Here is a 21,163-nt window from a genome sequence, read left to right as displayed (position 1 = left end):
CTGTTTTTCCTATGAAAATTCTGTCATTTAATTATAGCTGCTGCTGGATCTGGCTTAATGCAAGATTTAGTTAATACAGCAGTTCTGCCTGCACATAATGAACAAAAAAAACCATAAAAAGTAAACCTGTTCAATATTCCATCTAGTTCCACCTGAGCGACACTCCCAAAATGCTCAGAACTGTGTTGTGATTATATATAGCAGGATAGTCTCAGCAGGCCTATGGCCTTTTCTTTAGTCCCCCAACCTCAACAAAAGGGTGAGATTAAAGGAGCTAAATTTCATTTTTATTATTTTATGCAATGGTTATGTACTGTGAAAGTTGCTACAATGTGTGTGTTTTTATGGAAAAACTGATTTAAATTTAAAAAAACATTTAACCTGTTATTTATTGTGCTTTTAGTACTGCTTGTTCTGACATTGTGAACTGCCTTGAGTCCCCTCACCATGAGAACGGTAGCATATAAATGATACAAAATAAATAAATGAATAAATAAATAAATGTTGAGAACAGTTCAGCACACTCTACTACACCATGTGGTTAGTCTGCGCATGTATCATTTTCACTGTCAGCTTCTAATGTCATTTTCAACATTCATCTCCTTTTGAATACAAGCTTCATTCTTGAAATATTATACTTTCCAGATGAATAGCATTTAATGTTATGTCTGCTGTTTATTTTTCAGAAAATCCTTCCAGGAGGGAACACATCATTTGATGTAGTTTTTCTTGCAAGAATGGTGGGAAATGTAGAAAACACATTATTTATTAATACATCTAATCATGGAGTATTTACTTATCAGGTAATAGAAAATTTCATTTTAACACTTCTTTAATAATTGTGTAAGAAGTAAATACTAATTTGAATAATGTGTCAGGTTCCATACATGTATTTTGGTTCAATGCAAAGCATCTCTGAGGACTGCCATCCTCTCATGCCCTCAAAGGGAAAATATTTCTGTTGAAATTAACAGCTGTAAATGGTAGTCTAAAATTATACCTGTATATAAAATAAGATGTTGCTCAGCTGTAATTTGCTTATAGGGTTTGATAATGCTATAATTATACCATAAACTATGCATATATTCTGCATTTGAGAGAATAATTTTTGTAATACTCCTTGCGTGTCATCTTGCAGCTTAGAAATAAGCAAAGAACTGGGCAAATGCTAAGCTTTCAGCTTGTGTGGTCATCTTAGACAATAGTAAATCCATTTTCACCTTTAAAACACTACTATAACTTCTGTTTGCTGTTGATTTAAGAGGGACAATATTGATGATAAACATGAAGATTTATAGCAGAATTGCAATTAATATATTAGTTTTTCAGTACTTCATCGTGTTAAAAATTTAAGGGAAAGAGAGCACTTAAACAACAAAACTAGCTTTTGCAAGAACATAGTTGCCAGGAACTTTTTACTGCATATACAAGGACAGCATGGGGAGGCTTGGCTGAGTTAGGGGCCAAATTCTATTATCACTGGCAGGACAGAGGCTACATCAATATCCACATTTCAAAAAAGCCACCCATGGCAAAGATGTCTGAGGCACAGTCTGCTAGTTTATACTTTTTATTGGGTTAATATTGTTTTAGGTTGTAATTTTTATGTACATGTTGTCTTAATTGCCTGGCTAAATTGACAGAGCTTTCTGCTGGACCAAATAATTCCAGTTTAATTTTCAATCAAAAACCAAGAAGTATTCAATCTGATTGAAAATTTCCTGAATCAGCTGGATCAATTAAAGTTTTTAAAAAGATATGCTGCCCTTTTTCTGGCACCAAACTGCAATGTGTGTGTTTTGTTGTTTAAATACAGTGGGGTCTTGACTTGAGAACTTAATCCGTATTGGAAGGCGGTTCTCAAGTCAAAAAGTTCTCAGGTCAAATCTGCATTTCCCATATGAATGCATTGAAAACCATTTGATCCGTATCTGCTCTTTTCCGTCCATAGAAACTAATGGGAAGCTGCTATTCTGCCTTCGACCACTAGAGGGGGATATTTTGTTTCTTTTTTTCTTAGGTCAAGAAAGGTTCAGGGAAGGCAGGGAAAATACAGTCCAGGCAGGACAGTACCAGGCAGTCTGAAGACTGTCTCCCAATCCACTCTCTAAACGCTGGGAGGAGTGAGGAAGCAGACAGGCACCCTTTTCACTGGCCAACAGTTAACTGAAAGTTCAAATTTTGCACTTTCCCTGCCTCCCACGTGGTATTTTTCAGTTCTTAACTCAAATCTAAGTATGTAAGTCAAGTCAATATTTTCCTATGAGAGCGGTTCTTAAGTCAAAATGTTCTTAACTCGAGCCGTTCTTAAGTCAAGACCCCACTGTAGTATTTTGGAGGTCAGGGGGTTATACAAATTGACTTGGGAGGAGCAGCATGTGGCCACATTATGCTGATGCTGTGTAAAGTAATGACCAGACCATTATGCACATTTTTATGTGCGTACTCATGATAATTTAAGTGCAGCCAATGCTTAAATCATACAGATAGGGTATGTGAAAGTTCTGTATACTGTACTACAAAATTTAAATCTAGGTATAAAGCAAGAATTGTATTCTGATGAAAGCTTAGCTAGTAGATATTGAAAGCAAGAAAAACTTCAGTGTTTTCTTGTGCCTAAGGATATTAAAACTTGCCTGAAATCAGTTTAGAATAAAGATAATCTTTGTCTAGAGAAATTTTCTTTGCTGTTTACAGCTGAGCAGGTTTTAAAGATAGAAAGCATAACAGAAATACACATATGGGAATATTGAAATATTTCTTTTTCTTTCTCTCCCCCTCTTCTTTTTCTTTCCCCCTTTGAATAGGTGTTTGGTGTAGGAGTACCAAACCCCTACAGGCTACGTCCTTTTATTGGGGCAAAAGTTCCTGTGAATAGCAGTTTTTCTCCTATAATAAATATACACAACCCCCATAGTGAACCTTTGCAGGTGAGTAAGAATGCTTTCATGTTTATAATTACTCCTTAAATGTTTTAATATTAAAAGTACTTCAGATGCCTCTAGGAAACTTTAATCTCATCCTTTTTTTTGCCAGCTTTCAGTATTATCCATACAATTAACTGAATTTAAAATATTTGCCTTAGTGGTCATAATTGAGTTATACATTTAATACACTTTAGCTGGCTGGATAGCTCAGCGGCTTAACAATCTGGCTGCAGCCAAAGGTTTGCAGTTCGATTCTATGAGTAGATCCAGATTGTGTGGTCTTGAACAAGCTGCACAGTCCCAAGGCACCCCCAGAAGAAGGGAATGGTAAAACTCATATGAGTGTTCTGTACCTGGAAAACCCTGAAAGGGATCACCCTACATCAGAATTGACTTGATGGCACATGGTTATTATTTATTAGGATGTTTTGCATGTGGAAATTTATTTATTTATTTATTTATTCATTCATTCATTCATTCATTCATTTATTTATTTATTTATTATTTAACTAATTAACTTCTACATAGCAGAAGACAGCTTTCTATAATACAGTCTTGATTAGCTTTCTGAGAAATTAGATTCCAGGATGGTGCCTGGATAATCTGTGTAGAAGACATATTCCAGACGGAAGGGGGTTACAACCAAGAAAACCCTGTTCCTAGTGTTGCCTTTTTTGGTCCCCTTAAGTGTTACAGTTCTCAACATCAAGAACTGCAAGGAGCAGGTGGGACAGTTAACAATTTTATGGCTGAGACATTCTGTCAAGTGTTGAGGTCCTAACCTGTTAAGGATTTTATAGGTTATAACTAGCACCTTAAATTGAGCATGGAAATTAACAGGGAGCCAATAAAGACATACCATGACTATGAACATTTGTTAATATAAGCTGGTACCTGTAATCAGTCTGGCTGCTGCATTTGGACCAGCTGAAGTTTCCATAATGACTTCAAGGGCAACCCTACGTTTGTCTGTTTTAGAGATTACCAATGCATGAACCACAGCAGTTACACATTTCTTATCCAGATGAGGGTGCAGCTGGGCAATCAACTGAAATTGATAAAATACACCATTGAAATCAGAAGCAAAGAATAAGCAAAACGTGCTGCTTATATACCACCCCATAGTGCTTCAAACACTCCTTGGGTGGTTTACATGTTAATTATGCAGGCTACACATTGCCCCCCCCCCCAGCAAGCTGGGTGCTAATTTTACCAACCTGGGAAGTATAGAAGGCTGAGTCAACCATGAGGCTACCTGGGATTGAACCCTAGGTTGTGAGCACAGTTTTGGCTGCAGTACAGCAGTTTAACCACTGGGCCATAAGGCTCTTGTTGTGCCTCCATATAGAGCTGGGTCCAGGATTACTCCCAAGCTGCGAACCTGATCTTTCAAGGAGAGTTTAACCCTACCAAGGCCAGGTAAATATCTCTTTAACCTGTCCAGTTGTCCTTGCATCAATAGGATCTCCATCTTATCTGGATTCAGTTTCAGTTTATTGGCTGTCGTCCAATCCATTGTTGACTCCAGGTAGCATTCAAGGAATTGCACGGCATCACGTGCAGATGAGGAAAAGGAGAGATAGAGTTGTGTGTTATCCACATACTGATGACAACAAACTCCAAATCTCTGTATGACATCTTCCAATGGCCTCATATAGATATTAAAGAATGTTAGGAAGACAGCTAATCACTGTGGAGATCCTGTTAAGTCCCAAGGAGTGGACAGCCCCCCCCCCCGCTGTACTATCTGACCAGCCTTTGAGGAAGAACTAGAACCACCAAAAAATGGAGCCCCCCAAGTCCAAAACTCTGTAAGCATCCCAGGAGGATACCATGACTGATGATATCAAAGACAAAAGAAAGATCAATGAGGGCTAGTAGGGTTATATTCCCCCATCTGCCTCCATCTTGCAGGGCAACCAATGCCGTTTTGGTTTTATGATGTGACCTGAACCTCAATGTAGACTATCCATTTTACTTCAGTGTGTCTTATTTGAACTTAGTTATATCTTGATTAATAATTACATTTTTATTTTCATGTTTTCCTATTCTTGCAGGTAGTAGAAATGTATTCAAGTGGAGGTGATCTCCACCTAGAGCTTCCGACTGGGCAACAAGGGGGCACAAGAAAATTATGGGTGAGTATTACTAATGTTAGATTCTCAGTGTGGCATTGTGGATAGAGTGATGGATTAGGACTCAGGTGTGGAACTAGTAAAACAACTCTTTAAATAGCTTGAAACCCCTATTAGGGTCATTAGAAATCACTTCCATCTTGACAATACATAATGTAACATTACTAATGTTATACTGAGTTGTTCGCTTGCTTCAAAAACAGTTCAAAGGCATCTTTGAAACTTATATATTGTGGTAAGCTTTCATCAGTCTGATACAGTGGTGCCTCGCTTAACGGGCACTCCGTTTAGCAATGAAACTGCATAGCGATTAACTTTTTGCGATCGTAAAAGCGATGTTTCCTATGGGGATTTTTCGCTTTGCGATGATCAGTTCCCTGTTTCGCTTACCGATCATCGCAAAGCGATGATTTTTTAACATGGCCGCCGGGTAAAAAATGGCCACCCGCTGTGTTTTCGCACGGATTCCTCGCTTTAGTGGCAGTGAAAATGGCTTTAGAGGCAGTGAAACAGGTTTTAATGCGTTTCTATGGGCTTTTTAAAATCGCATAGCGACGAAATCGCTTAGCAGCAATTTTTGCTGCACGGATTAACGTTGCTATGCGAGGCACCACTGTACCTGTATTCCTGTCCTCAGTAGATCATAGGATCCCTCTCTTACATGTACACACCTTCTGTGGATTACTAGAGGGGGATATAATTATAGAATATATTTCAGCAGTGTAGAATAAGAATGTGCTATCACTTTGTAGAGGTGCAGTATAATACGACACTTACTCAAAACTAAACAATTCTGTAACAGGAGGGGACAACCCTCTTACAGACTTTTATTTAATAGGCAAAAATCAGATTGATAGTATATAACAGTGGTGACAAACCTTTTTGGGCTTGTGTGCCCAGACTTGGGGGGGGGAACAGTGTGCTACCGCTGTGGCAGACCTGGAAGTGGTGGAACCGGAAGTGGCGGCAGAAGGGGGGAATCCGGCAGAGAGGTGCCTCAAGGCCCCTCTGCTGCCAGCACCATTTGCTCCGGGTCCGCCTGCCGAAGCACCAGTACCGGCTGCTGATGCCTCCTGAGGTTTGGGGGGAGGGCGGGGGGTGTAGTGATCTGGCAACCTATGGCTCCTGTGCCAGCAGAAAGGGCTCCACATGCCAGCTGTGGCACGCGTGCCATAGGTTTGCCATCGCTGGTATAGAAGAACACATAGTAGTTACTTTCTGTTACAGTGGGGTCTTGACTTGAGAACGTAATCCGTATTGGAAGGCGGTTCTCAAGTCAAAAAGTCTGTAAGTCAAGTCTCCATTGACCTACAGTGCATTGAAAACCGATTAATCCCGTAACAGGCCGTTTTTGTTCCATTTTGGTTTTTTTCTGGTCTGTAAGTCAAATCTCAGTCTGCAAGTCAAACCTAAATTTTGTGGCCAGAGAAGTCTGTAACTCAAAAAGTCTGTAAGTCAAGCCGTCTGTAAGTCAAGGGTCCACTGTACTTCTGAGTAAACCATTCAGTGTCATTTTATTTCATGTTTAATAGCATAGAACTGCATGTGAGTCCTATCATATATTTTCCTTTCTTGTTCTAAGAAACAAAAGTGTATAATGTATTTTTTACATTTTTTGGTCAAATGGGGCAAAATGCCACCAACAAATGTAATGTTTCTAAAAATGTTTTAGAGGTAACATTAAAAGTAATTAAACATCATTATTAATTGCTCTAGTCTCCAAGTGCACATATATGCACACTTGCTCCTGAAAGAGAAAACACATTCACACCTCTAATGAAATATTGTCCTTTGTGGTCTCTATATATTCATATTTCAAAACCTTATAAGTAAAGAGAAATTGTATCACCCCCATCTAGAACGGCCTCAAAATCAAGGCTATCGGGATGCAAGTTTTTTTTTTCTGACTACAACTCCTAGAAATCTCAGTCAACCATGACAGTGTTCAGAATATCTTGGACATATAGTGCAAAAGCATCTGAAACCCCAGCTTTGGAAACTTTGTTCTGTACAGAGCCAATAATTTTTTGACCACTTATAAATAATGCAAATTGTCAAAGCTTAGTCTTACACTCCCCCTCCCCAAATCTAACTCAAGAAATTGATTTTGCTTCAGTCTAAATTCCTAAACGCGTTTGCATGATTGAAGGGAGATTAGACGTCAGTAGTTTTCAGTTGTATGATTGCTCTGTTTAGGTGCTTGGTGTGATAGAAAATGGGTGGCTGCAGACTGAAATTAGTGTTCAAGAGAGCATTCAACACTCACTGTGCCTTCTGCAATAGCTTTTCTAGCATTGTGCCATGAAGGTAGTATAAAGAATTATATGTAAAGGCAAGGTTATGATGGGGCATAGGTCTCTCTTTGTAGAGTAGGTCCCGTGTTTTAGAAAATCCTAACCTTAGTTTTCAGACATACTGCATCCTAACCATTGATAATTCCATTACAGAATTTGTAGTCTGCTGGGGGGTCAGTTTGGGCAACACAGTTTAAGAGCCCTGTGAATCCTACTCTTTACTTCAGGTTTAAGATTTAAGTAATAAATTAATAATGCTAATTCAACAAGTATAAATGTTTTAGCAACACTAACCAAGCTAATTTTCAAACCTAATATTTAAAGCTCTGAGTTTCACTGCATATTATATCTACACAATATATCACAGGTTATAAATAGATTTGAATTCAGGATATACCACAGATTATTATTTGTGTAACATACAAATGTTAGAGGAATCTTGAATCCTAGTTCTTGTCTTTGTGATGAGAAATGTTCATAAATTATAATTCCATTCTCCTAAGATTTTTTTTCTCAACTGTATTTCTCCACTTCACATTTTGATTTCCTTATACAGTTGGGCCTCTACTGAAATTACTTACGAAAATTTCAATTTACAAAAAGCTCCAGCAGCAAAATTTTGCTTCAACTTATGGCCAGAGCTTCAAGTTACGGAGGAAAAAAGGCAGGGGAAAAGGGCAGGAAATTCAAACTGTTGGTGGTGAAGAGGCTGCTTCTTCACCCCAATGGTTAGGAAAAGGGAGGTTCAGCCTCCCGGGCTTCCACCACTGCTGCCACTGGGAGACGAGCCACCAGACCATCCCGGCTGGGCTCAGCCTCCCAGGCTTCCCCGCCGCCATGGGAGGCTCCCAGGGTTCCCCCCCCGCCCTAACAGCCACCGTGGGAGACCTCCCGGGGATCCTTGCCACTCCGGCGGTCAGAGTGGCGGGGAATCCCAGGAGGCCTCTCACGGTATCAGGAAAGCCCGGGCTTCCCCGGCGGCAGCAGTCAGAGCAGCGGGGAACCTCAGAAAGCCTCTCACGGCAGTGGGGAAGCCGTGCTTCTCCAGCGGTGGTCAGAGTGGCGGGGAACCCCAGGAGGCCTCCCACGGCGGTGGGGAACCCCGGGAGGCCTCCCACTGCGGCTGTCACGACTTGCTCTGTTTCTTTTCTTTTTTCTGTTTTTGTTTTTGTTTTTCCTTTGGCCGGAACAGATTAATCGGTTTTCAATGCATTCCTATGGGAAATGGTGCTGTGACTTACAAAAATTTTGAGTTATGGCCACCGTTCCAATGCAGATTAATTTTGTAAGTCGAGGCACCACTGTACTATTATTAGATTGTATATATTAATGCCTTCTGCAAAGCAAAGCAAAGCGTGCTGCTTATATACCACCCCATAGTGCTTCAAGCACTCTCTGGGCGGTTTACAATTTAATTATGCAGGCTACACATTGCCCCCCCCCCCAAGCGAGCTGGGTACTCATTTTACCGACCTCGGAAGGATAGAAGGCTGAATCAACCTTGAGCCGGCTACCTGGGATTTGAACCCCAGGTCGTGAGCACAGTTTTAGCTGCAGTACAGCGATTTAACCACTGCGCCATGAGGCTCCATGCAACAAATATTAAATATAAATCAGAATATGTGCTGACTCCTTAATATTTTCCCTTGTCAGATTGCTTCTTAGTAGCAGTTCTATTGATGATCTGTTCATGAAAATGTTCTTTGGATACTTTTATTTCAGCTTTTTCCAGGGAATTTCTTGTATTAACTTTTCTTATTAATTAAAGATGCTTGTGCTACATTGCATATTTCAACTGTTTTTGTAAATAGTTTTGTAGACCTTTCATTCAGTTGAGTTTGTAATATTGTACAATTGCCTGTTTTAATAGGAAATCCCCCCTTATGAAACAAAAGGAGTTATGAGAGCCAGTTTTTCTTCAAGAGAAGCAGATAATTACACAGCCTTCATTCGAATAAAAACAAATGCTTCAGATAGCACAGAATTCATTATTCTTCCAGTAGAGGTAGAAGTCACAACAGGTTTGTAAAAATGTCACGTTTAATCAGCTCTATATTATTTTTCTGCTGAAGCAGAAACAAATACTCATGTTGTTCTTTCCTCTCTTAAAGCCCCAGGAATTTATTCATCAACAGAAATGCTAGATTTTGGTACATTAAGAACACAAGGTAAGTCTTACATTGGAATGTGCAGTAATAATTTCAGAATAAGTAGAAGTGGCTCATTTTTAAAAGGAGTTTATAAGAACTTCTAGAAGTTTTTCTGTACATTTTACATATAAGGAACTGGGGATATGGGGAAACATCTTTATATATATTTCCATACTATTTTGTATAGTATTACTTTGCCATATTTTTGCTGCTTTTTACCTGTGATATGTAACAAAACAAATATTGAAGATAAAATAAAATGACTGGATTTTTGAAACATGAAAAGGGCTTCCAATAAGCACACTCCAAAACTTATCTTGTCCCAGTGAATGCATAATCAATACATTTATATTTATTTATATCAATTATTTGTATGCCGCCATTCTCCCCACAGGAGACCCAAGGCGGCTCACAACAGGTAAAATAAGGTTTAAAATCACTATATAAATATAACAATAAAAACAATTAAACATACAGTAAAATTAAAACAAGCAAGTATAAATACAATTTAAAAACATTAAAAACATGTAAGCTAAAAAAACCAGCATTCCTGAGATAACTTACTGCTTAAAGGCCTGCCCAAAGAGGAAGGACTTTGCTTCTTTGGGCAGCACATTCCAAAGCCTGGGAGCAGCCACTGAAAAAGGCCCTCTCTTGTGTCCCCAACGAGTGAGCTTGGGAAGATGGTGGAACCGACAGGAGGGCCTCCCCAGAAAGTCTTAAGAGCTGAGAAGGCTCATATGGAGTGATGGAATCCTTCAAATAACCTGAACCCAAGCCATATAGGGCTTTATAGCTATAGCAATGCTCCTCCTATGCCAGTTATTAGGCTAGAATGAATTCTTGTCCATGTGAACTGATTTTTGTTATTTCCCATCTGGAATATCTGTCTGTCTTCATTGTAAACTTACCATATATGAGCATACCAGTGATGCCTTATACAGTTTCCATCGTAATTAAGAAACTGCTATAAATTCAAGCCTCAAAACATTTTTATTGCATTTACGTCTATTTGCCAGCATGGTTTTCTTAAAGTCTTGATTAGTTTTCATTCTCAAACTTGGACAATTAGCAGTTGTCAGCATTGGATAATTGTAGTAAATATCAAGAAGCTAATGTGATTAAAACATTATCCCTTTTTTGCACTTTTGCATCTTAATGGCTTTTTTTTTATTGGGTTCCAACAGATTTGCCAAAAATTTTAAATCTACACTTGTTAAATTCAGGAACAAAGGACGTGCCGATAACAGTAAGTACTGCTTCTTTAATTTCACAGTCTCATGATAATTTTCAGTTTTCCTATGCATCAGTAACTTGAACACACTCAAGACAGAATTCTGTTAGTTTGTCCTCTTATTCTCCCTCCTGCTCTTCACTGCAATCTGACTCAGTGTATGCTTTCTTGTTAAGATTTCCTTTTCTCATGAAATGCTCTGCCAGTGTCCTTTTACAGCAGTGATGGAAATGAGCAGCCTTCCATATGTTTTTGGACTGTAGCTTCCGTCACATTTAGTCAGCACACCCTCTGTGTTAGAGGAGTTCCAGCCAGTGTGGATAGAGTGATGGGAGAAGATTGCACATTTAGACTCAGCTGAAACCCCCTAGCTTTCCATCTTTAACTTGCATCCTTGCAGTTTTTTTACTCAGGATCACAGGTGTATATTTAAAGTTCTTCATCATCTTTAGACAGCAGCCCTCGAACTTGCTAACATCACTAGCAGAATGAAGACTTGTTCTCGTACAGAGATAGCCTATGGCTTTCCTGGGCTCAGACTTAAACAAATTCTGCTGTTTTTGTTAAGTATTTTCTTTCAAAAAGTAAACTATCGTACATACATCATAAGCTGTACTGAAGAGCACTAATTGAAACCAACTCTGCCTCTAGAGTTGCATACTTTGATGACCTTATGGATACTGGTCTTTCTGGGACACAGTGAGAAAAACATGGTTTAGTTTAGTGGTAGCTGTCCAACTTCATATTGTTGGGTTAGTAACCGAAAGATAGCCTCCTGTAAGCGAACAAAAAATGGAAATACTAATTCAGCACTGCAGCAGGAAGACACAGGAGATACTTCTGATTGATAGCGTCCCTTTACCCATTAATAACAAAGGCAGCATGTGTTGAATTGCTGAGAAGGGGGTGATACAACAAACCCTCTCAGCTGTGTTATTTTACAACTTTTTTCTCTGACGTTTTGTTTTAATTTTTTGGTAAAAGAATAATTGACTCATGCTACAAATTTTTGCTGTTTTTTACTCTTTTGTTCTGATTTCTGCTACCATTTTAGATGTAGAATGGTCTAGGGAAGTGTCAGATATTATTAAGCAGTTTCTAAATATTTTGTAAACATAGGGTTGTGGTAAAGGAGCAGAGTGATATCTCCTGGAGTTTGTTCTAACAGAGCTTAAAAGCAAGGGAGAAATTGGTGTCAAACGTCACACTCGATGTCATAGAAAAGGCCAAGACTATATTTAGCAGAAATCTAATCCAGATACTCCAAGAAAGAAATTTATTTAAGACACTTACATGGTATTATTGCCAATTATTACAATAATAAAAACATTCATTGCCCATTTTGCAAGCTGGTGGAATGTTGTGTAATGTTTAAAAAATAAACCATAGTTCCTAATATTAAAGTGCCATAAAGCTCTTTATAACCTTTCTGTTTCTACATAAGAACATTTTACATCTACTTCACAGTTGCATTGTCAGTGTTTAACTTTTAGTGCTGTATGATAACACAGCTGATCTCTTTGTTGTAAGGAAAAAATTAATATTACATAAACTGGGTTTTGCTTCTGGAACAGGTCTTCCTCTTCTCTCCCTTCTTATGCCATTGCATGTTTGCTATGGGAGGATGCCACATGAAATTTCAGGAACAGCAGGAAGAAATAACCTCTGTTCCCCCCAACTGTGCTGTTTCTATTTGTGGGCAAGCAGCACTGGTGTTTGTCCATAATACTTTAAGCTTTCAATTGCTTGGTGATACAGTATACAAGAGATCTATATATCTGTGTGGAAATTGTTCATTTAGAACATCAGTGTGAAACAGATTTCCATCATAGTATTAACCAGTTTTTTCATCCTTTAAGAGAAGTTTGTTAACCACAGTTAGACAACATGCAAAAGAGATGGTTGCAGGTGTTTCTACGGTTTCTGTGCTTTTGTGTTGCTGATAGATAATGCCGTGCTATGTGCATTCAGCTGTTTAGTTTTGCTTCTGGTGTAGAATTGCAGATATTGAAAATTAAAATAACATTTAAATGATGCAAATGCAAGTCTTAAAACAGTTGATGTTCTCTGTGGTATGGTACAATCTCAATTATTATAATTTGAAAAGAATTCTGTAAGTGATCAGACATTTTCAACCAGCTACAGAATCTTAGGCAGAATTGAGCACTCCATCATATTTTCTAATAAAAGAAGTTACAGTTGAAAAAGTAACATCAGGTAGGCATAGTAAATGTGGAATTTTGTATTTGTGTTTCGGCTGTGAATGGTACTTGAGGGGGACATTGCTTATGGATGGAGAAGAATTCATTTTAGGTTTGCATCGTCCTCCAGAAATCCAATTTCACTTTGTGTTTCCCAAGACTACAGTAGTGCACAGTGCAGCATGCTTCAGGAGTCTGTACATTTCTGAAGTGCATGATGTGCTTAGATGGGGGAGAATGTGTGAAAGACTGTGCATACACTTGAAAAATATGGGCAGACAAAAATTCGTTTTGACATGCAATTTTACAAAAATATGTACATTTTAAAATTATGCCCAATGAAAGACAACAAAAACTAGTGATATGACCCATATCTCTGGTCCTTACTCACAGTTCTATGACAAGTTCCTTCTGTTTCAACATGGTTCAGAAGTCTACAGCTCTCCAGTTACTGCTTGATTGCACATCTCATTGTGTCTTATGATTGCCTGGTGCTAACGGGAGATGAATCCAGTGACATTTGAAAGACCACATGTTCCTTATCCTGTGTTCCAAGAAGCTTGAGTACATTTTCAGATCATTATTTCATACAGAACACGACAGTTTTAGAGTAGCTTGTTTATCAGTTGATATGCTGTTAAATAACTGTTCTGTTTTTCAGAGTGTTAGACCAACACCACAAAATGAAGCTATCACGGTACATTTCAAGCCAATTACATTGCGAGCTTCTGAAAGTAAATATACCAAAGTTGCAAGTATTAGTTTTGATGGTAAGTAGTATTGTTGCCAAACACTTACTTTTCACAACCAAGCACAACTTGTTTTGAAAAAGATATAACCCTCATACAGGAGATGATTTTTTTAAGTTAATATGGCTGAGCTAATTAGCAACTTTTGCATCTATACTTGCTTTTCTTTTAAAATTAGTAGTTAGTAGTTGTGGTGTCTGCCCAGGTCATGAATATTAATGTGATATCTGCATAGACCAATGGTGCTGGAGGGGTGGAGTCACGAGACATGAGACTCAGCAGGAAGAGGGGAAAAAGGAGAGTTGAGAGAGTTTTGGAGTTTGGGCGGGAGAGGTGGTTGAGAGTGGATAAAGGAGGATGTTAAGAGTTAACAACATTGCTCGAACCATCATCATCTGTAACAATAAACAATTTCTATTTGATTCTTTTAAAAATGACACCTTGACGGGACTTCTATTATTAATAATAAACAATGCTGATGTAATCAACTGGTGGTAGCTGAAAGACCCGTAGCATGAACTCTTAGTATGGTGAAACAAGCAGGAGCCACATGGGAACATGACAAGTTAATAGTTACAATAATTTCAATAATAGAAACGTGGTTGTGTATGTATTTGTACACATGCATGGAAACACTGGTTGAAGTCTTGTTTGCACTTTACACTGTACAGCGAGGATTATGTCACCTTCTGCAACTATGCTGTAGCCGTTTCAGGGCAACAAAAAGCTTCCTTGAGCAGGGGTCCCCAACCTTTTTCACCCCATGGACCGGCTGGGGAAGACAGGGACCTCCCACGCTCATGCGCAAACAAGCACACGCTCTCTCGCACAAACAAGCACACGGTCATGCGCATGCGCAAATGGCGGTGTGGCACTTGTGCGGGCACGCATGTGCTCATGCGCAAATGGCAGCACTGCACTTATGTGGGCGTGCATGTGCACGCATGCGCAAATCAGCTGTGCAGGGGTGAGTGCATGCAGGGGGCAGGGCAGGACGTCTGTCTCTGTGGCCCGGTCTGGCTCAGGCCATGGACCGGCACCAGGCCACGGAGCGGGGGTTGGGGACCCCTGTTTTAAAGTATTCCTCTTCCCATTCTAAGGGCCCTGAAGGCTGCCTCAGGTCAAAGGACCTCCAGAGGTTGGCTAGGGGCTTCCAGGAAGTTTATTGCTCTCAAACATCTGTGGCATAGTCACAGGTGATTATGACATCTTTGTTTCTTGCACAGCTCCACTGATAGGATTTCAACCACTTTTTAAAAAGTATCATTCCCTTTTGGTTCCACTTCAGCAAATTTTGTAGAAATCTTAATGTTTATTCTTACTATTTAGCACCAATGCATGGAGAGTAGAGAGAGAATTATTTCACTGATGATCCTATCTCCTTTTTCTATTGAAATAAAATGAAAGAGTATTTCCTACCCCACTTTTTTAAAGACATTTTACAATGCAAGTATTACCTTAAAGAAGAATTGTACTCCACTATTTGAACCAAACCATGGTTGCATATTAAAATATTACCTTTTTTTTATAAAACATTTAAGTTATCAAAATGGAATATCATGGTTCTTGATCAACCAGAACTTTAATTATTTTTGTTTTACTAAATTCCTTCTTGAATCCTTCCCACATATTAAATTTGCTGTGACAATATTATGTGATTACTATTGATAGCAATTGTACACTGTTCTATTGTTCCCTTATGTTCTATGTATTATAGAGCAACATGCTTACATTCAGTAAACACTATTGAAAATCATTTTTAAAATGTGGATAGTTTCACTAGGGTGTTGTATTTGTTTCTGTATAGTAACACTGTTTCTTTTTATCCATGTGTTTGTGTATGTATATAAATACAGCATCAAAAGCAAAACGACCTTCACAGTTTTCAGGAAAAATAACAGTTAAAGCAAAGGAGAAGAGTTACTCAAAACTTGAAATTCCATATCAAGCAGAAGTATTAGATGGGTAAGCTTGCATTGAAATACAGTATATTAAAACTTTACCTTACATTTTATTAACTTGTACATCATTTTCATAGATATATAACTACCCACTCATATACCTGCTTGTAGGAAGTAGAAATTATTTCAGAAAGGATAATATCCTAGCTTGTGTAACATCTTGGTACTATATAAAGGCTGCACAGAACTTCTGTCCTTTCGTTCTTGGACATAAAGGCCTGAGGGGGAGACAGAGAGTTTAACACTACCCTTCATAGCAAATACTTTTGTTTAAATAAGGCAACTGTATGCTAACTATTCTGAAGTGGTGGTTCTAACTTTTGCTTTAATGAGTAAAATTACAAAAAAAGGAATTTGATTTTGTGCTCCACTCATGATTTCTTGAAAGTTTGAGGATATTCAAAACATATAATAAAATTATTACTTTGCTATCCAATGACAAAATACACAATAACATGAAAGTGCAGAGACCTTCTCTCTAATAATATTGTTATTAAATGATATATTTTTCAGGGTGATTCTTTGAAGCCCTTTGTGGTTATGCCATGCTTAAAATCCCCTGTCCTGGTGGCTTAATTCTTTTAGTATTTTTTGAAGGAATTAGAAAAGATGATCAAGTGTAAGAAAGTTTGACCGGCGACCAAGACCTAGATCTTCCACGTTCTTGTATTTCCAATTACCACCGATTACCATGTATGGGTGTGGAAGTTGTACAGTTAAGAAAGCTTACAGGAAAAAAACTGATTCATTCAAAATATGATACTGCAGGAGAGCTTTGTGGATATCCTGAAATGCCAGAAAAACAAACAAGTGGGTTCTAGATCAAATCAAGACTGAACTATCTCTAGAAGCAAACATGTTAGAACTGTGGCTGTCCTACTTTGGGCACATCATGAGAAGGCAGGATTCTCTGGAAAAGACAATAATGCTAGGAAAGGTCGAAGGCAGCAGGAAGAAGAAGATCAAATACGAGATGGACTGGCTCCCTGAAGGAAGCAACATGCTTGAGTTTACAAGAGCTCAGCAGGGCAGCTGAGAACAGGAAATTTGGGAGATTGCGTATTCATAGGGCTACTGTAAGTCAGAGGTGACTTGATGGCATGTAACAACAACAGATGGCTCAATGGAGTAATAAATCCTAAAGCTGATTGGAAATTAGAAAATAAAATAAAAGAGAATCAGGGGAAACTACCCAAAAGTTTTTTTTGACATGTTGGATGTTTTCACATTAGAGGATATTTGGAGAAAAAACATGGAGATACCAGAGAATACACATTTTATTCAGGTAGACATAAATTATTATCAAGAATTGATCTGATTCTAACAAATAACATATTCCTTAATTGGATACAAGAAGTAAAAATCCTACCAAAACCATGCACAGATCGTAATCCTATAAGATTGGTTATGAAAAAGTAAAGAAAAGAATACTCATGGAGATTGAATGAAAACTTACTAAAAGAGGAAGAAATTTTAGTATGGTTGAGGATTGAATTGAAGGAATACTTTAAACAAAATATGAACAAGGAGACAAAAATAAAAACAGTTTGGGAGGCAGGAAAATCAGTCCTATGTGAATTAATAATGAAAAACACTGGGAAGTAATTGAAAAGAGAAAGCAAAGGTAAGAAAAGCTTTTAAAGAAAAAAGGGAGAAAGAACTAGAGATTACCGAAAATTCCAGGAAAAAAAGAAATTTTAAAAGAGATTTTAAAAATCTACAGAATCAGCTGTTGGAACTCATGCTAGGAGAGAGAGAGAAAAAATTAACTTTACTAAACAAAAATTCTACGAACAAGGAAATAAACCAAGTAAATAGTTAGCTTACCCAGTACGGAAAAAAGTAACAGTAAACCAGATTTTACTGGAAGGATACCCAGAAACATGGAGAGAAACTAACATCATAATTATCTCCGAAGAAAATAGAGATCCAAAGGATCCAAAAAATTATAGACCCATATCACTGTTAAATGTAGATTATAAAATATTAGCTGAAATATTAGCAGAGAGATTCAGGAAGGTATTAAAGGAATGTTTTGGGAAAGATCAAACAGGATTCTTACCGCATATGAAACAAAATTTAAGATTGGAAATAGACGTGTTGGAATTTTATGAACAACATCCGGAGTAGAAGTTAATATTAATTTGGAATTTATGTTGGAAGTTCTAGACACAATAGAAGTAGGAGATAATTTTTAAAAATGGATAAAAAGCAAGCAAAATGTGAGCAGGACCGGGACCCTGCTGCTGCTGCTGCTGCTGCTGCTGCTTTGGGCAAACCCACCCCTTCCTCAACACCAGCCACCTGGCTGGGAGGGGAGGGAAGCTTTAAAAGCAAGAAGCTGGTGCCAGGGCTCTCTGAGAGCAACGTTCCTGTCTTCGGGGGAGTTGCTGGTAACATCTGCCGTCCCCAGGCACTGGGTGAGAGACAGTGCCTGGGAGTATTTCTGGCCTGCACTCCCCTACCCTTCAGGACCGGGACCCTGCTGCTGCTGCTGCTGCTGCTGCTGCTGCTTTGGGCAAACCCACCCCTTCCTCAACACCAGCCACCTGGCTGGGAGGGGAGGGAAGCTTTAAAAGCAAGAAGCTGGTGCCAGGGCCCTCTGAGAGCAACGTTCCTGTCTTCGGGGGAGTTGCTGGTAACATCTGCCGTCCCCAGGCACTGGGTGAGAGACAGTGCCTGGGAGTATTTCTGGCCTGCACTCCCCTACCCTTCAGGACCGGGACCCTGCTGCTGCTGCTGCTGCTTTGAGCAAACCCACCCCTTCCTCAGCACCAGCCACCTGGCTGGGAGGGGAGGGAAGCTTTAAAAGCAAGAAGCCGGTGCCAGGGCTCTCTGAGAGTAACGTTCCTGTCTTCGGGGGAGTTGCTGGTAACATCTGCCGTCCCCAGGCACTGGGTGAGAGACAGTGTCTGGGAGTGTTTCTGGCCTGCACTCCCCCTACCCTTCAGGACCGGGACCCTGCTGCTGCTGCTGCTGCTGCTGCTGCTGCTGCTTTGGGCCACGCCACCCCTTCCTTAACACCAGCCACCTGGCTGAGAGGGGAGAAGGGGCATTAGAAGGGGTGTGGGTTTATTCTTGTTTGTTTTAACTGTTAGTATTATTAATTGCCATCAGGTTGTATAAAGACCCACAGTGGACCTGATGGAACAGGAAGGGGGGAGGGCGTTGGAGGGGGCAGCCATTGAGGTGGTGCTGGGTAGGGGAAGGAATGGCGGTGGGGGTAGAACACGCCCGCGTGGGAGAAGAGAGGTTAGATATCTTACATCTATCCCCTCTTCTAGTCCTACCTCCAACCAAATGGTATCAGGCGACCATATCAGCAAGCCCTCGAGCCACACGGTGCTGTTGATGAACGCCAGGTCAGTACAAAATAAAACTGCCCTCATCCATGATGTAATTCTGGATGAGGGTGCTGACCTGGCGTGCATTACTGAGACCTGGGTGGGAGAGGAAGGTGGTGTCCCCCTCTCCCAGCTGTGTCCTCCTGGGTACTCAGTCCAGCACCAGTGTCGCTCGGAGGGTCGGGGAGGGGGAGTTGCTATAGTCTATAGGAGTTCTATCTCCTTGACCAGGCTTCCTGTCCCTTTGAGAGGAGGTCTTGAGGGCCTGTATTGTGTGTTGGGCTTACGAGACAGATTAGGGATTCTGTTGGTGTACCGCCCACCCTGCTGCGTACCAACGGTCTCCCTACCTGAGCTGACGGAGGTTGTCTCGGACCTGGTGTTGAGGACTCCCAGGCTGTTGGTGCTGGGAGACTTCAACATCCATGCCGAGGCTGCCTTGACTGGGGCGGCTCAGGACTTCATGGCCGCCATGACAACCATGGGGCTGTCTCAATGTGTCATCGGCCCGACACATGAGAAGGGCCATACCTTGGACCTGGTTTTCTCAACGGGACTGGAAGGTGGTGATTTGGATGTGGAGGGGCTGGTTGTGACCCCATTGTCATGGTCAGACCACTTCCTGGTCAAGTTCAGTCTATTAGCTTCTTCTTCCCTCTGCAAGGGTGGGGGATCGATTAAGATGATCCGCCCCCAGAGACTAATGGATCCGGATGGTTTCCTGAATGCTCTGGGGGATTATCCGTCTGATATGGTTGGCGCTCCTGTCGAAGTTCAGGTCACCCTATGGAATAGGGAGATGACCCGGGCGGTTGACACGATTGCGCCTAAGCGCCCTCTCCCTGCTCGCCGAGCCCAGACAGCTCCTTGGGATACTTCTGAACTGCGGGCGATGAAGCGAGAGGGGAGACGGCTAGAGCGCAGGTGGAGGAAGTCCCGCTGGGAATCCGATCGAACACGACTTAGAGCCCATTATCGGGCCTATTTCGTGGCAATACGGCTGGCGAAACGGCAATATTTCTCCAGTCGCATTGCTTCCTCAGAATATTGTCCAGCAGAGCTGTTTCGGGTGGTCCGGGATCTTCTTCAACCGGGAAACCTGGTGGAGGTCCCGGACTGCTCATCAGCTCGCTGTGATGAGTTTGCTATTCATTTTGAGGAAAAAATCGCTCAGATTCGCAGTGGGCTGGACTCCACTGTTACTGCAAAATCGGAAGATGTGTCCAGTGTGCCGTGCTTAGGTCAAACTTTAATGGATGAGTTTCAATTGTTGAGACCTAAGGATGTTGACAGGGTGCTTGGATCTGTCCGTTCTACCACCACGCCGCTCGACCCTTGCCCATCTTGGCTAATTGGAAGATCTGCCAGGAGGGTTCGCACTTGGGTCCAGGAGGCCGTGAACGCCTCTCTGAGAGAGGGAGTGGTCTCTACCGCCTTGAAAGAGGCGGTAATTCGACCACTCCTTAAAAAGCCTAACCTGGACCCAAGGCTGGTGGTCAACTACCGACCAGTGGCGAACCTCCCTTATTTGGGCAAGGTGTTGGAGCGGGTTGTGGCCGGGCAACTCCAGGCGCTGCTGGATGAAACGGATTTTCTGGATCCATTTCAATCGGGTTTCAGGCCGGGTTTTGGTACAGAGACAGCCTTGGTCGCCCTGTATGATGACCTTTGCCGGGAGAGAGACAGGGGGAGTGTGACCCTGTTGATACTCCTGGACCTCTCAGCGGCTTTCGACACCATCAACCATGGTGTCCTTCTGGATAGGCTGGCTGGGTTAGGAGTTGGGGGCACTGTTTTACGGTGGTTCCGCTCCTTCCTAGCTGACCGTGTCCAGAAGGTGGTGCTGGGGGACAGTTGCTCTGCCCCATGGCATTTATGTCATGGGGTTCCTCAGGGCTCGATACTGTCCCCCATGCTGTTTAACATCTACATGAAACCGCTGGGAGAGGTCATCAGGAGGTTTGGGCTGAGGAGTCAGCAATATGCTGACGACACTCAGCTCTACCTCTCGTTTTCCACCAATCCAGGTGAGGCGGTTTCTGTGCTGAACTCGTGTCTGGACCTGATAATGGACTGGATGAGGGTTAATAAATTGAAACTCAATCCAGACAAGACGGAAGTGCTGTTAGTGGGTGCTTCGCCGGACAGGTTGGAGGGCCATTTCCCTG

At 40.9% G+C, this 21,163-nt stretch overlaps 1 protein-coding gene across 4 annotated transcripts in view; it reads left to right on the top strand.

Moving 5' to 3' along the window:
• TMEM131 (transmembrane protein 131) overlaps positions 1–21,163 on the top strand; it is a 129,035-nt gene that overhangs the window by 58,972 nt on the left and 48,900 nt on the right. For all 4 annotated transcript variants that reach the window (XR_013543502.1, XM_020809554.3, XM_020809553.3 and 1 more), the window contains 8 exons: positions 687–803; positions 2,808–2,930; positions 4,985–5,065; positions 9,227–9,377; positions 9,468–9,524; positions 10,694–10,755; positions 13,603–13,711; positions 15,547–15,655. Coding sequence is in view for 3 of the 4 variants with exons in the window: in XM_020809554.3 (XP_020665213.3) it covers positions 687–803; positions 2,808–2,930; positions 4,985–5,065; positions 9,227–9,377; positions 9,468–9,524; positions 10,694–10,755; positions 13,603–13,711; positions 15,547–15,655 (809 nt within the window). In the remaining variant the exon portion in view is untranslated. The remainder of the gene's footprint in view (positions 1–686; positions 804–2,807; positions 2,931–4,984; positions 5,066–9,226; positions 9,378–9,467; positions 9,525–10,693; positions 10,756–13,602; positions 13,712–15,546; positions 15,656–21,163) is intronic.

Source organism: Pogona vitticeps, chromosome 3 (genome assembly GCF_051106095.1).
Source record: "Pogona vitticeps strain Pit_001003342236 chromosome 3, PviZW2.1, whole genome shotgun sequence".
In the NCBI taxonomy this organism is placed as follows: domain Eukaryota; kingdom Metazoa; phylum Chordata; class Lepidosauria; order Squamata; family Agamidae; genus Pogona; species Pogona vitticeps.
Note: the sequence above shows the minus strand (reverse complement) of the source record. Positions and strands in the feature narration are given on the sequence as shown.